Below are 21,588 nucleotides of genomic sequence, written 5' to 3'. Positions count from 1 at the left end.
AATGCTGCAATCTAGCACAGGGGGACACGTAGTTAACATGTGGCAAAGATAGAGGGTGAAGGGGGGAAAATCCATAAATGGACGCATATGCATGCAAAAATTCATCAATAGCAAGCAACCGTCCGAGCGAGAACAAAGGGAAGATGGAGAAGAAACAAGAGCAGGAAACAGAGAGAAAGAAATCTGAGACAGAGAGAAGTACCGAAGAGAAGAAAAGCTTAGAAGGGCTTCCAATGAAGGACAGCCCATACGTGAAGTACAAGGACTTGGAGGATTATAAGCGCCAGGGTTATGGAACTGAAGGCCATCTTAAACCCCAAACTGGCCGTGGCGGTGGCGCCACCGATGCCCCCACTCTTTCCGGCGATGCCGTCGCCTCTGGGGCTGATGTTTCGGGCGCCACTGATGCCATTAACCGCCAAGGAGTCCCCTAACCTAAGAAAAGACTGTTTTATGCACCGTGAAATTAATCACGTTGTATTAATTGTATGCTTCCTCCTTTTAGCCCATCAGAATTAAAAATTAATATTATTATTACTGTTGAAATATTGTTGCCGGAGTAGTATTGCTGAACACGATGATCTAGAATTCCAGTCTTCTAGACGTGGCATTTGCTAATCTGGTTTAAGTCCGGCGTGGCCCCAATCCATGCCAATTTGATCGGTGGCCCATTACTTGGTAAGGGATTGACGTTGGCAAACATCAAAGGGCCAACTTTTCTCTTGCGCTCTTGCGGGTTGCCACATCCAATTCCTTAGAAAGGACTAATTTGATAAAGTCGTAGTTTTTAAAGTATTTTTTCAAATATTTGTTTGATAACTGTGTTATAGAAATTCCTTATGAGATAGTTACTGTGATTACGCTATAGAAATAATTCTTTATGAAATAGTTTTTAAAATACTTCTAATTCTATTACAAAAATAATTAGATACGAAAATAATTAATTCAAAATTTTAATTTTCGATGGAGAGGACTCCCGCCACGTCTTGATTACTAAGCGATCACCAAAACTGGCACCACTCAAGTCCAAGTTTCTCGACTCTGAATCCTCTTAAGAGCATTACCAAAAGTGACATAAAGAGCTATATAAAGGAAAAAAAAAACTCTGAACCCTCTTAAGAGCATTGCTAAAAGTAACATAAAGATAAAGTAATAAAAGTAATATAAAGACTATATAAAGAAAAATAAAGTAATAAAAGTAATATAAAGACTATATAAAGAAAAAAAAGTTTGGAGTATTTAATTTAGTATTATATTATTTTTATTTTCTCATTTTTTAGAGAAGATGTGTTATTATTGTTATTATTTGAGTGGGAGAATAAAATAAAATAAAATTATTTTTATTTGAATAATCTTTTAGATAATTATTTTTTTCTTTCTATTTGTCACGTAGACAAGTAAATAAGTGTTTGAAAAATTAAATTAGAAGAGTTTTTTGATGATGTTATAAATCTTGTCTTCCATTGACAACATTCTCTAGCAGGTAAATTCTTCTGATTCCTAGAGTATAACCCCTAGGTCTTGTCTTTCGCGTACAACAGTTTATGATACGCAAACTTTTCTAATTTCTAAACAAAGTTATCCTAGAGAATACGATGTACGAAGTAAAAGAAAAGTTTTGTGACCACTTAAGACAATAGAAACAAAAGGCTTTGTGATCGCCTAAGACAATCAAGAACCCTAAAAAAGGGTTAAGAGATCTATATTGACATTTCCATAAAAAAAAAAAAAAAGTAAGGCTAATCAGTGAGTCTTGTATGGGATATTCAAAATTACTCAACAAAGCTAAAAAGCTACGAGAATGGTTTTTAAGTAATACAAAATGTTAAAATATACCCCCCACCTTTCTTGGGACTATGGCAGGTCTCGCTCCAGTCTTCCAACAAGAAGGTATGGTTAGTACAATTTTTTGTAAAATAGTGCTCGAGGGAAATGTCCTTTAAATCGGCACACGCTAGGAGAACTCGGTCGAACTTGGCCTTCAAAATCACTAATTTGAGACCTCGAAATTTGTAATACTATTAGGTAGAGGGAAAGAAATGTTTGCTAAACATAATCTCAAGTAAAGTTGTAGGGAGTGGGGATTCATGCATGGCTTAGTTACCACCACGCCAAGGAGATGGGTGAAATACTTCTCAATCTACAGCTATAGCTCGAGGGTACAATGCGCTTTTTAGTTTGTTAGCTAAAAAGTGCTGATAGATATACTGGTATAAAAACACATAGATTTCAATACACTAATAAAATAAATATAGATAAGAAACAATTTTTAATGAATTAAAATTTGTATTTTTTTAGATTTTAGTGGCATCTTTATTTTAGCAAAAAGGTGAGGATCTCTTCTAATTCCTAAACAAAGTTATCCTAGAGAATACGATGCACGAAGTAAAAGAAAAGTTCTGTGACCACTTAAGACAATAGAAACAAAAGGTTTTGTGATCACCTAAGACAATCAAGAACCCTGAAAAAAGGATAAAGAGATCTATATTGACATTTCCATATAAAAAAAAGTAAGGCTATTCAGCAAGTCTTGTATGAGATATTTAAAATTACTCAACAGAGCTAAAAAGCCACGAGAATGGTTTTTAAGTAACACAATATGTTAAAATATACCCCCCCACCTTTCTTGGGACTATGGCAGGTCTCGCTCTAGTCTTCCCACAAGAAGGTATGGTTATTACATTTTTTTGTAAAATAGTGCTTGAGGGAAATGTCCTTTAAATCGGTACACGCTAGGAGAACTCGGTCGAACTTGGCCTTCAAAATCACTCATTTGAAATCTCGAAACTGGTAATACTATTAGGTAGAGGGAAAGAAATGTTTGCTAAACATAATCTCAAGTAAGGTTGTAGGGAGTGGGGATTCATGCATAGCTTAGTTACCACCACGCCAAGGAGATGGGTGAAATACTTCTCAATCTACAACTATAGCTCGAGGGTACAATGCGCTTTTTAGTTTGTTAGTTTAAAAGTGCTGATATATGCACTGGTAGAAAAACACATAGATTTCAATACACTAATAAAATAAATATAGATAAGAAACAATTTTTAATGTATTAAAATTTGAATTTTTTAAGATTTTAGTCGCATCTTTATTTTAGCAAAAATGTGAGGATCTCCTCATTAGAGAATAATTAAAAATTTAAGATTAGTTGCATATATTTGATAAATTTTAATCTTAAACTGCCATAGGAATATAGATAATTGAAATATTGAACGAATTTACTTGCACATTGATAACATATATGTATCTATAATATTTTTTTTTATGGGGAATATATAACAATTTTTAAAATTTTTTTTGTTATCTCAATATAAACGGTAATAATAATAGTCTCTTCAAATTTAATGATTCTAATTTCCTAATTAAATAAGGATAAATTTGAGTTTCTATAATAAATGTGTTATGTGAGGATATATATAGAATTGAATTAAGTATAAAATGAATTTTTAAAATCAGATTCTCAAAATTTATAATGTGGGATTGGGTATTTTCATCAAAAGTAATTCAAAAAATATTAAATATCAAAATTAATTTTTAAATTTTTAAAATCGATTTTAAGTTTCTCAAAAAAAATTCTAAATCGGCCTATTTGGATAATTGGGTATTACCAACCTTTCAATTCTTCTCAAATCCTTAAGAACAAAATTTTCAAAGAAATGAAAAAAAAAAATTCTTTGGACAGTGTATTAATTTAGAACTTTTTGAAAATGATGTGTTTTTGTAAGTTTATGCCGTTTAATATCAGTGTGTTAATTCGCAATATTGCATTTTGGCCGATTGTCGGTTGATCTTGTCGTTATCATCCATCATAATCTCTGTAATTCATTGCCATTAGATTACGTTTGTAATTTTGTGAGGAGTAACGGTAGGAAATCCAATATTTGGGTCGTTATTATTAACCTGGTCCTCCTTAGGTCTATTATCTTTAAATAAAAAGATCGGATGTTTTCTTAATTTGGACTTTTAAGAGTCAACGATGAACTATCAATTGTGACATTCAACTTGGACAACCCAGCTCTATGCAAGGAGATATGATGTGTAAATAGTGAAAAATTTTACAATATGATTTTCAACCCAGCCGGTTTTTTTTCTTCTGCCATTAGCTTTTGACTTGGCCAAAAGTCATTCATAAAAGAAGGGCTAGTTTCTTCTAGCTCGCAAGGGCCAGTACGTAGCTCATGGCTGGTGCCCCAGCTCCTCGTCTTGGGATTCCAATTTAGTTTGCGTGATGAAAAGATGTTTCTAGATCATCACCGTCAATACATAAAACAACAAAAAGAGAATTTTATCTTCTTTTTTTATTCGATTTTTGGATCGGATCTCATAAGTGATAAGACTTTAGAAGTATCTCAAAAAATGATTGAATTAATTTTTAGGGGAAATTGAAGCGGTAATTACCATTTTAATTTATTATTACAACATCCAATGCTTTTCAGCTCATGCTCAACTTTATGACGAGAAATGGAATACACGCCATTCCTTTCCTGCATGAGCGGCAACGGCAGCGTTGCCTTTTAATTTTTCTATGCATCTTTATACGAGAAAGAAAAGAAATTGATCAAACTCGAGTTGATCATATTCTGTGATTCACAAGCCGCCCATGACATACTATCACATTCACAGTCACAGTCTTTGTAGCACATCAAATTTGCACCACAAAATTCACTTGTATTTGCAATATCAATCCAACCGACTCTCAACACACAAAATAAAAGCTTTACCAACCCCTTCCTTTAATTATGAATACAACCGAAGGAATTTATTTCCTTTCCTTCAAAAGACTCAGAAGAATTGGTTCGTAGAACGATTCTCGTTTAGAAAGCTGTCCATGAGTGTGTGTGACATTGTGAAATGAGTTGTTGATTTCAAATTTGAAGCACACAAAAGTTTTAGTACTTGGGTGAGTTATATAACATAAAATATTGCATGCCAATATTGCCTTTATGCCCCCACAAGAGCACAAACTAACCCTCCACCCATTAAATAAAACCTACTGCAATTTGAAAGCGAGAGTGCAGGAAATTCTAGCTCATGTAATATATATTGGCCGGCCCGATGGCTAGAGCATTTTTAGTCCCAAACAGGAAGGGGACACTAATTGGCTCGCCTGCAGTGACTTCTGCAGAGTCACTATTTTTTCTTTATTAATATCTCCTTTTTTTTTTTTTACAGTGGCTTTTACTTGAATGTATTCCACTTGTCTCACTCTCTTTCACAATTAGTCGATTCAAATATCTTACTCGATCTTTCTATATAAGTCCCGTTGTCTTTGTCTTTTGATTGTAGCCCCATACGGAAGGATTAAAGATGGCAAGAAAATCTGAAGAAGAATCTGAGCAAGGGGAAGAAGTAGAAGAAGATGAGGCATTATCACTGAGTGACCTGCCTCTCGATTTCATCAACGAAGAAACAAGCCTGCTGCGGGCTTGCGAAGAAGCAACGACGTTAACCCAAGGGAAAGAAAACGAAGAGGAATTCAATTTCGATTCCTGGGGTGGCTCTCTTTCTGCAGAATCAGAAATGTGTGCGGCCGATGAGGTGTTTTTCAAGGGCCAAATTTTACCACTACGCCTCTCGGTAAGTTCGGACAGCGGGTTATTCGCCAGGTCCGAAAATGGTAGCCGCAACATTAGCAGATGCGTATCAATGTCCGAGTCCATGGACCGTGGCGGCAGCACAATGGATGGGCTAACAAGCATTAACAGCAGCAGAAGCAGCAGCACAAGAAGCCACTGCTCATCAAGCAGCAGCAACAGTTTCATCACAAATACAACAAGAAATTCCAGGCCAAAAATTCGAAACCAATTTCACAGTTTCCCGAGTCCGAATCCCCAAATTAGAGTTTCAAATGCTCGGTTGCTAGGCATAGGCAATGGTAGCAGTAGCAGTAGCAGAATCAGGAGCCAGAAATCAACCGTATGGGATTTCTTCAGGCTAGGCTTAGTGCGTGCGCCTGAGATTGAATTGCAAGATCTCAAGGTTCGTAATAACACTATTAGCTCCGCAAATAGAAGTTCAGTTAGTCGTAATAGTAGCAGTGGCAGCAGCAGTACTAATAGTAGTTCCAGCGTCAAGAATTACAGTGCTGCGGCAGAGAATCAGCAAGATTTGAACATGGGCAATCAGCAAAAGAAGAAACAAAGCAGTTTCTTGGATAAGAGAAAAGGGTTGTTCGCTGGGTGCAAATGTTCAATTACTGCAGTTGAAACAGTGCCATTGAACAACATTGTCGTAATCAAAAGCAGCAGTACTGCCCGTGAAAGCAGCAGCTGTAAAAACTTTATTTGTAAAGAAAGTAATAGTTCTGTACAAGACATGGAAAAGAGGCTGCGAGAGTTGAAGATAAAGAAGAAATCGAAGGAAAAGCAGCAAGGAAAGCAAGCTATGTCACGTCACAGAACATTTGAATGGCTAAAGGAGCTTTCGCATGCAAGCTATGTCGATGCACACTCAGTGCAGTAACATTAGTATTCTAGAACGTCGCCCACGCCCCCGCATGCTTCTTTTTCTATTCATCCACCATCATCGCTCATCTCTTTTTGTAAGTTTCTTTGTATTGTATTTCTTGTATAATTAAATTAAGATGATGTTGTTGTTGGAGAGGAGGCTTTGTTTTCTAGAATTCTCTATTTGCTATCAAATTAATAGATTTTTTTTTTTTAAAGTAATGATGCGTTTGTGATTCATTAAAACATTATCAAACACTTGTAATAGCCCCAAGCATTTTACGACTATTCTATAATTAACAATTAATGAGTGTTGAAAATTCAAATTTTTGTGGAATCTAATTGCACCGCAGTTGACATTCCACACATTAGCGTTCAAAATTATCTTTTCCTCACATTAGGGAAAATAATAAATTAATTGGATTTATTTTTGACTGATCCTAATTCAGAGCCATATCCGTAAATGTGCCTGAAATTCTTTAGAACATGCGAACATATTAAATTAATGATTGAGGAGGATAAGCCGCGATGAGAGGGAATGAATGATGAGCAACAAGTGAAGGGAAGAGGCGGTGAAGGTGGAGGTGCTTGTCATGATTAAAGTGTGAACTTTTATGGCTTTATCGAGTGGTGGGATGTGAAAACGGCAAATCGTGACTGGCAATAAAGCACTCAACGACATAAGAGAGAGAGAGAGAGAGAGAGAGAGTACACAAAGTGGGAAAACAGGGCGCATTAGCTGAAAAAAGCTGAAGAACGACACATGATTAGAATTTGAGATAAAGGGGAGTTTGATTTTGACGACTTGTTATTTGTTTTAGTGTTTTGGTGATTTGATTTATTCATGTATAATACAACTAGTGAAATGGTATTTTTGTCTCATTCATTCCTCTTGTTTGTTTGAGACTTTAATTACGACTACAAGAAAGCCATTAAATAGGAATCCAATAATTCTTCTTTTTCTTTTTTCTTTTTTCTTTTTTTTTTTCAACCAACTTTTATTATCTTCCTAAGTTAAAATCTAACTCTAGTGATAGTAAAGGCTCACGTATTATATTCAAGTTTCGTGGAGTTAATAATAGAATAAAATTTAAAAAATATATTATCTTCAAGAAAAGAAAACTTTTATTGCGTGGCTTCCTTTTATAAGGGGTGAATGTGAAAGTGGAATGACTCATGGACTTCAACTAGGCATGAGCAAACATTAATTGATAGCAAAACAAAACCTACGAAAATCATTTTTCAACTTATTTATTAAGAAAAAGAAAAAGCTCTTACGATAAACAACCCAATGGGTTACCATGTTAAAGGAACGTGTAAAGAACTATATTCTTTTTCTCCACTTTCATTTCACACTGCTTTTTTTTTTTTTTTTCTCCTTTGGGGTAAACGACCATATGTCTGCATCCCTTCATTTATTTATTTATTTATTTGTTCCTCAAAAGAGGATGTATTTGCTAATTAATATATATATATATATATATATATATATATATATATATATATATATTTCTTTGAAAGAAAAAAAAAAGAAAAAGAAAAAGAAAAGAAGGGTTATGACGCATTTAGAGAAAATTCGTTTGCCTTAGCAGTTAGCACTGTGTTGAGCCCTGTACTGCCTTAACAAAAATAAACATGACAACAGAATCTCAGCACTCCATCACCATGAATGATAAAATATGTAGGGGTGTTCGCGGATCGAAATTTACGGATTATATATCAATCCATATCCGATTCACGATTTTTCGAATTATAAATTTTTAATTCAATCAAATCAATAGATTGGTGAAATCCAATCCATACATCTACGAATCAGTTACATATTTGACCAAATTCATATTCAATTCATATTTTGCGGATTGATTTGAGGGCTAAAAATTTTTTAATTCTGTTCTATCCACGAACTAATTAAATAAAAAAATTAATATAAAAATATTTTTTCTACCGATTAAATTCAAGATTAAATAATATTTAAAAAAATTAATTGCTTAAATAAAGCTAGAAAATACATTCAAAATTTCAAAATATAACACACCAAAAAGAAAAAAAAAATCTCATTTGTTTATATCAATACATGAAAATTAACTGCTTAGAAAGATATATTTGTTTATTTAATTATTTTTATTTTATATTATTATCTGATAAGATATAATATGGTGTTAATATAATTATATTCTAACTTATTTATTTATTAGTAAGTACTAATGTCATATTTACAAGTTTAATTTTTTTATTTTTTTGCAGATTCGTGGATTTTTACGGATTTACAAAAGTAAATCCATATCTAATCCACCGATTGCAGATTTTTAAATTTTCAATCCAATCCAATCCATCAATACATTGATTGAATTTTTACGGATTAAATTTTTACATATGAGACAGATTGAGCAAATCGGATTGAATTCAAAACAACCTAAAAACATGCAGATCGGATTTTTATATGGCCTTTGTGAAATAGACAAGCCCGTCCGTAGAACCCAAATCCATTCCGTTGGTTATTATGGGCCTCCTAAAAATAGCTTGTGGAGAGTAACCAAGCCAGACCAAAGGAAGTGAAATTACCCGCTTAACCTTAACAAATGGAACTGATATCAGACGCGGTTTAGTTGTTTTTGAACTTTTCCAGTGGAGTATTCCAGAAAATCAGGAAGGGCATTTTTGGTCACTCTGGGTAAAAAATGTTTTAACTCAACTTTGTTTATTGCAGGCTCGTAGTGGACCTGGCTTGTAATACACATGAATTTATGATAATGGAACGTTTGGAATAATTAAAATTAATCTCAGCGATAAAAACAAACAGATACATACACAAATCGGAATCCAGCAATGGTAATATTCATGGATGAAAAGAAAGTGAAACCGTGTGAGTGTTTTACACGACTTTCAAGGTCCTAATTTTTAACTTTTACTTTACGCTCCAAACAAATCTTTTGTCACAATTACCCTCCTGTTTTTTGTGGTGGCCTGTTTGCTTTTTCTGGGTGACTATTATCTAAATTGTTTTATTTAGCAAATGAAATTAAATTCGTCTAAATTATTAAAGGAATCAATTTTTTTTTTTTTTAATTTGACCAATTTAGATGGTACCACTCCCCATAGCCCAAGAGAGAGTTGAAATTTTCCAACAAAGAGGAAGCGGGACGGAGTCCTTAGTCATTTATTTATTAAACTTTATTGCTAGTGATAACGAAACTCCAGTGAAAGTACTTCAAGTTTTCAACAGATTGTAGAAAATACTGCCTACTTTTAGTTACTTGATAGACATTTTTCTTCGAAAGACAAGACAATAGGGGTTTGCAAGTTGGAGGGGGAGAATAAAGTCACGATTGCTTTGAAAGAAAATTCAATTCAAAGTGAGTTGTGTTTTCTTTGGGGGGAATAAGGGTGAAAAATTAACAAACAGAACACAGAAGAATGAGAGATTCCTCATTCCTCCAATGCTTGCTTGAGCCTGACAAAGAGAATAGTGGACAAACTTTTATTCCCACGTCCACGTCACCTCCACGTACATTTGTGTTCATCGCGTTTACTTTGAGCCCATTCGACGAAACCCCCTTTTAACTAAAAATTCCTCTGCCTAATTCATGCTTTCGCCTTCACACTCCTAAATTTAATATCTCAAACAAAATCCAATTTAATAGCCTCGTAAACAACAGCAATAATCCTTTTTTGGCAAAAAAAGAAAAACTGTTCTACGGGGAGAAGTGAATAGAGAAAACGATGTTGGAGATGTGTGCGAGGCCATTAGAGAGGTGTTTTGGAAGGGGAGATGGCGGGGGCGGCGATGGGTTGCTGTGGCACATGGACTTGAAATCGCATGCTTCCGGGGATTATTCAATTGCTGTTGTGCAGGCTAATTCTATGTTGGAGGATCAGGGACAGGTGTTCACTTCTCCTTCTGCCACCTATGTTGGCGTCTACGATGGCCATGGTGGCCCTGAGGCTTCCCGCTTCATCACTCGCCATCTCTTCCCTTTTCTCCACAGTACACTTTTTTCTCTCTTTCTTTCTTTTTTTTTTTGTTACAGCTAAATTTGTAAGAAGGTGAAAGAAAAAGGTGTTTGTTATATATTTTGGAGTCGGAATTTGAAAAACTTCTTTTAAGTTTGTTATATATTTTCCATCAATTTGTTTTTTTTTTTATTTTTTTAAAAAGAACAACTTACTGAAATTAAAAAAACCATTTTTACTGATTTTTTTTTTCAAAAATTTAATTTGGAGTTTCAGAGTTTACTACAGAGCAGGGTGGATTATCAGCAGAAGTGATAAAAAAGGCATTTGATGCAACAGAAGAAGAATTTCTACATTTAGTGAAGCGGTCATGGTCAGCTCGGCCACAGATTGCTTCAGTCGGTTCGTGTTGTCTTGTTGGTGTCATTGCAAAGGATGTCTTGTATGTGGCTAATCTTGGTGATTCAAGGGCTGTCTTAGGCCGGAGAGTGTCAGAAAACCGGAAAAACATGCTTGTGGTGGCTGAACGGTTGTCTGTTGATCATAATGTTGGGGTTGAGGAGGTGAGGAAGGAGGTTGAGGCACTTCATCCCGATGATTCTCACATTGTGGTTTTCAGTCGCGGAGTTTGGCGAATAAAGGGTATAATTCAGGTATGAATTATGATGAATCATAATGCGTGATTAAGTACACATAAATGAATTTGAAGAAGGTGCTAGTTTGTGTAGATGAATCATGATTATGCCAAACTGGTGTGATAGGTTTAAGAGTTGTCAGTTTAACTTCACAGCTACTTCAATCTGATTTATGCTAGGCTACTGACTAACCTGGGGTGCCCTGTATCATGAATTGTATTGTTAATGACTTTTTTGATAACCAGTATATATAACTTGAACTGGTTCACTATGTGTCCATGTGAAATTTTCAACTCCCTGATGCTTATTTGCTTAACATATTATAGCTGAACTTTGTAGTGAAGTTTGGGATTGTCACCTTCTGCAAACTAAAAGGTTTAGCTGATCTAATATGTGATGTGAGTGAGCATCGTGGGGTTGGAGGCTTCATGCAGCTATCAAGATTGTAGCGTTGTTATGTAACTCTCATAGTTTCTTTGTGATTATGCTTTTCTAATTGAATGATTTTTTTTTTAAATTTTGGTTAAATCATGTAAGATCTTTTTTATGAGAAGAAATGCTAGTTGGGTGGATGATTATTTGTATACATGCCTGAAGAATTCCATTACGTTCCTATCTTTTGCGATATCTGCCAGTTAAATTTTTCTCTCTGAAATTGGTATCCCTGTGACCTTGTCTCCTGGTATTATTCTGTAAACTGTATGTGATGCTTCTTTGGCCCTTCTTTCCTACAAATGCATACACATGTAATGCACTGAAGAATAAATGATGATTATTGTGACAGTACGAATCACACGGGTGCAATGCTTTCTATATACAAGTAACTGATTCACGAGACTCCTATACTTTTATCATCTAATTGGATCTATATTTTCATTTCTGTGGCTGAAGCGACATCACATTTCTACTTCTGGACCATTCTGTAGAGTTCTAGCAGTCGGAGAATATATTTTTCAATATAACTTGAAGAACCATTTTGCTTCCTTTTTCCCTTGTTTACTATCTCCTCAGCACTTGGTTTTGAATTTTATAATTATTGTCTTGCAGCATTTGATACACCAAGCTGTATCTGTCACATTTCCCTTTGTAGGTTTCAAGATCAATTGGAGATGTTTATTTGAAGAAACCGGAATTTAGCAGAGATCATGGTTTCCATCATTTTAGATTACCAATTCCTCTGAAAAGGGCTGTGATGACTGCAGAGCCCTCAATATTGATTCGGAAGTTGAAGTCTAATGACTTGTTCTTGATCTTTGCATCGGATGGTCTTTGGGAGCAACTGAGTGATGAAGCAGCTGTTGAAATTGTTTCACGAAACCCAAGATCAGTAAGGCCTCAGCTAAAAACTTACGCAGTATATCCATCCCAAGTATGGGATCGACCAATGAGCTTCATTTTGCATGCGTCATATTTATCCTTTCTCACTTTTTTTTGTTCTCCTTAAAACTCGTCTTGACAGGGAATAGCAAAGCGACTGGTGAGAGCTGCCCTGCAGGCTGCTGCAAGGAAAAGAGAAATGAGATATGAGGACATAAAAAGAATACAAAAAGGTGCAAGGCGCCATTTCCATGATGATATCACTGTTGTTGTGATATATCTAGATCATCCTTTGGGTACTTCAAGTAGTAGAATCAAAGATCATTGCCTTGTTGACATCACGAGTTCCCCTGTTGATGTCTTCTCTCTCAATGCCAATGAAGCTGATGATTCTCTTGCTGCTATTATCTGAATATACGTTCTAGCTTGTGGAAATCTGATTTCTTGTGAATAGAAACAAATAGATCACAATATCCATTTTCGGAATGAGATAGGATTTGGAATAACGATCACTGGAAAGAGTGGTGGTAAATAATCTTGCAAAGTGTAGAAGCTGCTACTGGCTTTAAACCTCCCATTTTGATCACATTATTGTTCCCCATGTTTGGGAAATGTTTGTATAAAAGTTACTATTGCTTTTACTGTATCATGTTTTCAAAAATTATTTCTTTGCGATTAACTGAATGGAGGAGTGACAGCAAGTCTCTCATTGCGTCACGTGCTATGTTTTCACCAACAACCTGGAATGAACTTAGAAATTTGATTCTTGGGGGAGATTATTTGGCTTTCTTGTGCTCCATTAACTTCAGGACCAGCCAAACAGACAAGTTTAAATTTTAGCAACCAGATTTTGAGTTTGGCTTTCAAAATAAATTCCCTGATTCTATAAGTCTCAAGTCTCAACTGAGCCGTCAAGCATTTAAGGCATTGTCTATATTGTCCTTGTAATTGGCCAGAATATTCGAGTTAGATAGTACGAATCTGGTGGTCGATATAGATTTGATGCTGCCCGCTGCCTTTCCATCAGTAAGATACTGAGATCAATCTCAGATTCCCGTTGTTATCTTACAAAATTAAGATGGAAAATGAGATTCTTACAACAGTTAGTACCACAGTTAGCACAAAACGGTGCATTTTGTTAAGACTATATATTGTCACTGTTACTCATTGACTTCTCAACACACACATCGTTCACATCTCGCTCTCTTCCTCACGGCACACGCTCTCTCGCTCTCTCCCTCACGGCTCGCTGCCACAAATCTCACCAAGCCACCAATCTCTCGTTCATCCTCATCACACTCCGTCGGCGGCTCTCTCTCTCCCCCCTCCAAATTCAGCAGTCGTAGATCAAGGGTCACTCTCTCTCTCCCTCTCCAAATCCAGCCGCCGTGGGTCACGGGCCACTCTGTCTCCCCCCTCCAAAATTCACCGATCATGTTTTCCACTCTCTTCAAATTTCATTAATCCACTCTCTCTCTCTCTCTCTCTCTCTCTCTCTCTCTCTCTCTCTGTTTTCCCCATGTCATTTTTACCTTATCGGACTGAGAGGGAAAAATCCTTGGTGACCAAATCGACATTGAATTGACTAAACTTGAACCACAATTTAGCTAAAAATATAACAAATCTCTTTAATCTACAAAAGGCATATCCTTTTTTCCGTTCAAGTTCGCAGATCGTTGTTTACAATCGTGATACGACGGGAATATATTGCTGAAACAAATGAACACAACCAGTCTCGCTAAACTGAAGTGGAAGAGACCATACACTCTAATGCTACATGTCTGAAAACAATCTGCCTAAAGCTGGAATCTTGATAACCAATTGAATTTACTCTCGGATATTTGTGTACAAAATGTGCCCTGAGGGAGAGAGGGAGAGAGCGTGTCTTGTGAACGGTGCGAGTGAGACAGCTGACAGCCAAATGTGGAGAGACCCACGGCGAGAGAGAGAGAGAGAGAACACCGATGGACAGAGCACAGAGCAGTCGAGTGGGTGAGAAACACGGCGTTTCGGCGTGAGTGCTGTGGTCCAGTGAGACGAGTGTGTGTAGTCTGCGCTTACGTTTGAGCAAGACGAGTGTGTGTTTTGGAGCAACAGTAATTTGTTTTATAGGTGGCACAAAACGAACCGTTTTGTGCTAACTGTGGTGCTCATTGGTGTGAGAATATCGGTGCTGAATTAAGATAGTTCTGTCTTCTGTCCTTTCTCTGTCTCTGTAGGGAAGAAAATTGATGCAGCAAACGGACGATCCATAGGATCAAACCTTCAAAATAGTATCATGAATTCTGGTTGAATTTAAAAAGAAACAAAAATCAAAATATGTAGGTACAATACAAACAAGGAAACCTGAGAGACCAAGTGCAGGTGTCTCGGCAACTACTAGCCTACTACCGCATTAGAGTGCTGACCGATTAGATTCAGATGCACGTGTCGCGTCATCAATCAATTTGGAAACCCCCTGCCCGTCGTCTATCCAACACTACTCTGTACTGACAACGAACCATCTTAAAGAGGTTTTCTCTTTATTCGTATGCTCTACGTGTCGGCTATGTAGTGGATATTACTTCTACGGCGTACCCAATCAATAATCGTCACCATGTAATTAAAGGAAAAAAAAAAGGAATAAAATTTTTTTCGAAAAGAAAAAGAAATAAAGCCAAGTCTTCTCTCCACTCGAACTCAATCATCACGATCAAATCGCTTATCAGGTCTTTGCATATTCCAGTGGATAAGAAAGAGTTAGACGATAAATGACGCGGGTCTAGCGAAGTTGGCTTTTAGTTATTCCATCACTGTTGTTTGGCTGGCCAACTTTCCTGCCGAGTTACGTCCAAGTTCGGATGAAATGAATTGTCTTTTCATAAAATTAAAAATATAATAATAATAATAACAACAAAACAAAACTCTCGTAATGAATGCTAAGGGAGAGTTCTTTTACATTAAAGTTCTTACATTTTTTATTCTTCTAAGTTTATGCCTTGCCTTTTCATCTAGTTATATGTAAAACCATGGGATCAATTTTTATGCATATCTAGTTTATGTTTAGCTCTCTTATTTTTACCATTTCATATCATAGCCTACTCAAATTTAAGGTTTCATTTAACGATTTCATTCAAACGACTATTTATAATACTTGTGTTTTTTTTTTTAAAGTTTGATAATTGCCTAATTATCGTGATTTTGATGTATAACATGTTTTGGCCAATCAAACTTCATTCAAGATTTCATATTGATCCAACATTACTTAACCTATAATTATTTGATGCATAACTAATGTCCTAAATGTTGTGAATAATATATTATTGAGAGAGTACGATAGGTAGAGGGAATGATTTTGAGTATTTACAGACACGAATAGGCAAAGTAAATAAATTCTCCAACAAATATTAGTATGGTTAATTATATATGTCTCTCTAAATATTATTGAGCAAATATCTAACATAATATGATAATAGACTTAAATTGGTTTGAATCATAATGATATATTTAATTTTTTGTCTATACCCTAAAAATAAGTAATAAGCTTTTTTAACTTAAAAAAAAATTAAAAATCAGTATTCTTACATTTGTGCCCTTATAAATATTAAACAAATAACAATATCAAAGAACATAAATTAGATCATGTTTATTGTAACATAAATCATATTCAATTGAATAAACCCTTTACTATTCTAAATTAGAACATGTTAATTAATTTTATTGTAGTTTATGATAAAAATAATAATAAAATAATAAAGATAAAAAATGTTAATTTGAAAAAAATAAAATCAAAACAATATTAGTCTACCACTGTATTATCATAAGTTATAGAGATGAATATAACGTTAATTAGTAAACTTATTTAGGTTAGGATGAAAAATTGAAAATTAAATAAATAATAGGGATATTTTGAAGAATATAATTTAATGATATCATTCAGATTTTTTAGATTAAGCAAAAGTTAAAAAAAAATTAGAAAGTTAGCTTAATAATTTAGTGAGTAAATATTTTTATTACGTTAAAAAAATAAGCATACTTGGGTGGCATTTGTCCTTTTATCTAAAATTTGAATGGACTTGAATTATATTGAATTTTGAATAAAGATGAATAGTCTAAATTTGAATATTGTATTTCTTTTTTTGTTTGAATCTCTAAAAACAAGAAATGTTATTTATTCTTTTAACTTAAAATACTGAAAATCGGTACGTACTTTTACATTTGTGTTCTTACAAATTTTAAGTGTTAAATAAAAAATAATCATATCAAAGAACATAAATAAGATATTATTTTATCATAACATAAATCATGTTCGAGTGGATACAACCCTTTACTATTCTAATTTAGAACATGTTAATCAATTTTATTATGGTTTATGACGTTATATATGAAAGTATCCATAAAAAATAATACTAATTTGAAGAAAATAAAAAGATGATAGTAGCAATAATATACTACTATATTTTAAAAAATTATAAAAATGAATAACAATGGTGCTAATTAGTAAGCTTTTATTTATGTAAGAATGAAAATAAATTAATTAGATAGCAATTAATTTGAAGATTATCTTTTAATAATGTCATCCTAAAAAAATTACTTAATAATTTAATAACTTAATGAGTGAAATTTTTATTAAATAGAGAAAAAAATTAAATTTTTTATTTAGTTGAAAAAACAAACAAATTTAATGAATTAACCGGTTGAAATTGTATACTACCATTAAGTTGAACATGAGCAACCAAATCATTTTTATTATTCTCTTATTCTTGTTTTCTTTCTTTCTTTGTTTATTTTTATTTTTCAACCAAAAGAAAAAAAAAATGCTCTTCACTCTTTGAGGACAAATTCGGAAATCGATATCAATAATATGTATGGTTATTAGATATTTTTTAACCAGTAAATTGCCAAATAATAACGTGGTCTTCACGTTAAATTATATTTAACTGTTTTTTTATAATACCCAAACTATAGTAACAATAATCCTATGTATACAGACTTTATATTATAATTCTATAAATGCAGCGCTAACCCTCTTTTTCTTAAAAAAAAAATTCTTTTCATATTAACTATAAAAGTAAAAATCCTACTAATAGACCAAAACGAATCAATCACCAGGTTTAAGGGATTGATTTGAATTTTAATCTAAACCTAAATGATGATAGATGTGACATTTTTCTCCAAAAAATTCGTGCACTGTATGTGATTTATCTTATAATATGCGTAGGTGTGTGCAATTGCACCCATCAAATTCTATTTCACCACGTATAGTAAAGATTGCAACTTCCGTTCCCATCACAAAGCTAATGCAGCATATACATACAGATGTCTTTCGTTCCATACAGCAATGTCACGATTGCATTTATGACAGACGCAGGGTGCATAATTTCAGGCCGCCTACCCTATCTCACCCACCCACTAGCAACTTAGCAAGTCAACCAAAACCAAACCGTCAGCTTCTGTACCTCGTATTAAACCCAAGATCATCCAATCACCTTCTACCAACCGTTTAGTTCAAGAACATAAAGCTACGACACACACGTGCATAACCGTAGACCCGCATGTACCAAATCACTCTCCCGCTCGTTTAATCTGGAAATATCGTCACAGACATGTGGTCCAAAAACCCCCCGTCGACACCATTCAAAATCAACAGCGGCATAAGGCCATTAACCCTAAGTAAAAATAACTATATATATAAGTATATACACACAAAACAACCCCAAGAACAAAAACGCTTTCACTAATCACTTGACAACACAAAAGAAAATAAAAGAAAAGAAAGCTCCGCAGATTCAGGCGAGGCGAAATGGGAATCGTGGAAGAAGCTCACAACGTGAAAGTGACGGGGTCAGGGGAGCAAGTGATAGTGTTGGCTCACGGCTTCGGCACCGACCAGTCGGTGTGGAAGCACCTCGTGCCTCATCTCGTCGACGATTACCGCGTCGTTTTGTATGACAACATGGGCGCTGGCACCACCAATCCCGACTACTTTGACTTCAACAGATACTCCACCCTCGAAGGCTATGCCTTCGATTTGCTTGCTATTTTAGAAGAGCTGCAAATTGACTCTTGTATTCTCGTCGGTCACTCTGTTTCCGCCATGATTGGCGCCATCGCCTCCATCTCCCGCCCTGATCTCTTCACTAAACTCGTCATGATCTCCGGCTCTCCTAGGTAACCTACCAAGCTCGCCCTATTCACCTCCCCGTATATCATTTTCAGACCAATCATTTTTTTAGTTCTAGAACTTGTGGTTTGCTTAGTTGAAATCTTCCGTTTAAGTTAATCTAATGGGGTATCTTTAAATATTTAATTAATTTATCGTCTTCCAATACTACTACTCATAAATTATAGTTTTTCATGTACCTTATTGATCAAAGAACAGATGGTACGTCCTTTTCAGCAACCAGTAGAACTTGTTAATTGTTTTATCTTTATGTCACTTTAGTATTTTCCTTTTTTTTTTCCTAATTTTGTTTCACCCTCTGATGGCTTAAACACGATCAGTAGTTTTAACTTTGAAGTTGTTAAATATTCCTAGTTTGAAATTGACAAACGATAATTATATATAATAAACCCCTGGCTTGTAGCTTGAAATTTTCTAATTAATTATTGGTCACACATCAGAGGTTTTTGACAAGAGACAATTTTTAATTTGAGTGAGTTTATTCATAATTGGAAAGCTTTGTGATAACTTATACGAGAACTTTTACCAATTGAAAGAATAAGGTTGAACAGAAGTTCCTAACAGTAAAAGTAATCATTAATTAATTCATCAACTAGAGACAAATTGTTCACCTATGATTTTGATGGGCATTCTTTTCACTGGTTTATTGATAGGTATCTCAATGATGTGGATTACTACGGAGGATTTGAGCAAGAGGAGCTGGATCAGCTTTTTGAAGCAATGAGGTCAAATTACAAGGCATGGTGCTCTGGATTCGCCCCGCTAGCTGTCGGCGGGGACATGGACTCGGTGGCTGTTCAAGAATTTAGCCGAACCTTATTCAACATGAGACCAGACATAGCCTTGAGTGTGGCACAAACCATTTTCCAAAGTGACATGAGGCAAATTCTCAGCCTTGTCAGTGTCCCATGCCACATAATACAAAGCATGAAGGATTTGGCCGTGCCTGTAGTGATCTCCGAATATCTTCATCAGAATCTCCTCGCCGATTCCGTTGTTGAAGTCATGTCATCTGACGGTCATTTGCCGCAGCTGAGCTCCCCGGATATTGTTATTCCGGTGCTTCTTAGGCACATTCGCTACAATATTGCATCATGATATGTAGGGGTTTATGTTTAACGACATCTGGGGTTTTCTTACTTTGTATTTGTTAATAAGGTTGGTTCGGTTTATCATTTATTGTTGTGTCTAGGGCTCAATGTCGCCTGTACTGTGTCTTTGTAACTTGGCTTCCTGCTGCAACTTGATTTGGGTGTTTGAAATTTGATCCTTCTTGTTATGTATATGTTTAAAGACAGATATTTATGTGGAGATCTCAAATTGGAAAAAACAGCCTGATTTGATATAATCTTCTACAATATAATTAATGAGATTACAGTATAGGTTCTTCTCTAAATAACATTAGAGACTCACAATATTAAGAATCTTATCACTTTTATAATGGATATCTCAAACTAATAGTATAAGAGAGGATAAAATAAATTAAGACTAGTAGGAATTTGGAAGAAAATGTCAAACTTACTTTCTAAATTTGAGAGAAAATGAAATCAAAATTATCATATAATCATCCAATCAAAATTGAAACCCTTGGTCCCAATCCAAATTGTCGGCCGCTGTCTTCTTCACCTCTCTTGATTTTTCTTGCTTAAATTGCTTGCTGCAGCTTCCACTTATGCTTGATGTACTCACGTCATTTTACAAAGCCAAATTAATGGCTAATTTCATCCAAGTCAAAAACTCAACAATAATTGCATATCAAGTATACATTTTGGACTTTAAGCTTTTGGACCACCCACGTTAGATGGACCAAACAATTTTAACCACCCATCATATATACATAATTTTAAACATCACAACTGAAGCCAAGAACTTATCTCCCGCCATAGTTATTAGATTCTTCTAAATCCCAAAGAAAGTAAATAATTCAAAATTGTATTACCAAAAAAAATTTAGTTTATCTAAAATTAAAAATTCCTAAAAATAAATGGAACACACATATCATAATCTTTTACATGAGTCATTATCTCTAAATTATAACATGACATGTGAGAGAGAGGAGAATGGTGAGAGACAAAGAAGAACGGCAAAGACAGAAAAAGAAAAAGAAAATAAAATTTATGGCTATTTATGTTATTTACCACGTGAAAATTAAGGGTATAATTTTAATTTCATTGGTTAAAAAATTATTCAACCGAATCTAATGGATTGGCTGTTAACAGCCTATTATTGTCCGTCATTGTGCGACCGGGGCAAAATATGTCAATATTAATGGGCGTGCAAGAAAATTTCCACCTTAAGTATTTTTCACTTAATTTTCTATATAAGCATAATGGAACGGTTTAAATGTCAGACTTGGCGGGTTTCTTTTGTAAGTATAATAGTTTAATCTATTTTTATATATTTCTTAATGTTTACTTTCTAACTATGAGGAGATTTAAATACTCTTATCTTATTAAATAAAAGAAAGAATTATCAACCGACTTAATTGGAGAGTCGTTGACTTATACTTCACCGTTAATCACTTGGTTGCAATATGAAAACTATGACCCCTCTTCAACAAATCAAAGTGCTTTATTGGATCAGAGTGATGGTCCAATTGCATTAGTGGGCGAGACAATCCCCGAGGGATGGGCTTGTAAAAGGCTTAATCTTAGGCTCCTTAGTGCTTGTCTATCAATTGAGCGTGGGCTGACATAATTTCACATGTTGGTTATTCGTTTCTTTTCTGTAACGATGTTGTGCCTTCTTTTATATACAACAAAGCTTTTCTGTCCAAGTGCTATTCTGGCTTTTTATCTTTGTTCGGCTTAGACCTTCAATAAAGCTTCAATTTCCTTCACCGTCTTTGGGTAAAGAATGTTTCGCAGTTTCCCTTTGACTTTGCTTGCACAGCGAGCAAGCATCTCCATGCTCAACTACTACGATGCATCACGCGGCACACAGTACTTTAAATGGTTGAACTTGAACTAGTGAACTTGCTGGCGGAAATCACTCGACCGTTTCTTTTTTCTTGCTCGTTTCATTTCGTATTATTGAAGTAAGTAATATGTTATGTATGGAGTTAAATTAATGA

At 34.8% G+C, this 21,588-nt stretch overlaps 4 protein-coding genes across 7 annotated transcripts; all 4 read left to right on the top strand.

The window, feature by feature from the left end:
* Positions 1 to 62: 62 nt before the first annotated feature.
* LOC102616141 (uncharacterized) lies at positions 63 to 900 on the top strand. The gene has a single exon (XM_006466440.4). The coding sequence runs from the start codon at positions 78 to 80 to the stop codon at positions 432 to 434; it is 357 nt and encodes a 118-aa protein (XP_006466503.2). The 5' UTR covers positions 63 to 77; the 3' UTR covers positions 435 to 900.
* Positions 901 to 4,700: 3,800 nt separating this feature from the next.
* On the top strand, positions 4,701 to 6,724 carry LOC102616430 (uncharacterized). Its single transcript, XM_006466441.4, has 2 exons — positions 4,701 to 4,903; positions 5,290 to 6,724. The coding sequence occupies exon 2, from the start codon at positions 5,311 to 5,313 to the stop codon at positions 6,463 to 6,465; it is 1,155 nt and encodes a 384-aa protein (XP_006466504.2). The 5' UTR covers positions 4,701 to 4,903; positions 5,290 to 5,310; the 3' UTR covers positions 6,466 to 6,724.
* A 3,008-nt stretch (positions 6,725 to 9,732) lies between these two features.
* Positions 9,733 to 12,998, top strand: LOC102616723 (probable protein phosphatase 2C 78). Of its 4 annotated transcripts, none has more exons than XM_052431448.1 (4): positions 9,733 to 10,434; positions 10,671 to 11,053; positions 12,126 to 12,404; positions 12,495 to 12,998. In XM_052431448.1, the coding sequence occupies exons 1-4, from the start codon at positions 10,170 to 10,172 to the stop codon at positions 12,762 to 12,764; spliced, it is 1,197 nt and encodes a 398-aa protein (XP_052287408.1). In that variant the 5' UTR covers positions 9,733 to 10,169; the 3' UTR covers positions 12,765 to 12,998. The 4 variants fall into 4 exon arrangements, with proteins under 4 accessions (XP_052287408.1, XP_052287409.1, XP_006466505.2 ...); XM_052431449.1 differs by having other exon boundaries at positions 9,745 to 10,434; positions 10,677 to 11,053; XM_006466442.4 differs by having other exon boundaries at positions 9,746 to 10,434; positions 12,126 to 12,362.
* A 5,032-nt stretch (positions 12,999 to 18,030) lies between these two features.
* LOC102617231 (probable esterase KAI2) lies at positions 18,031 to 19,782 on the top strand. The gene is made up of 2 exons (XM_006466444.4): positions 18,031 to 18,502; positions 19,169 to 19,782. Exons 1-2 carry the CDS (start codon positions 18,135 to 18,137, stop codon positions 19,611 to 19,613), a joined length of 813 nt encoding a protein of 270 aa, XP_006466507.2. The 5' UTR covers positions 18,031 to 18,134; the 3' UTR covers positions 19,614 to 19,782.
* Positions 19,783 to 21,588: the final 1,806 nt, after the last annotated feature.

The sequence above is a fragment of the Citrus sinensis genome, chromosome 7 (assembly GCF_022201045.2).
Source record: "Citrus sinensis cultivar Valencia sweet orange chromosome 7, DVS_A1.0, whole genome shotgun sequence".
Taxonomy (NCBI): domain Eukaryota; kingdom Viridiplantae; phylum Streptophyta; class Magnoliopsida; order Sapindales; family Rutaceae; genus Citrus; species Citrus sinensis.
The sequence above is the reverse complement of the archived record's forward strand: the minus strand, read 5'-3'. Positions and strand labels throughout refer to the sequence as shown.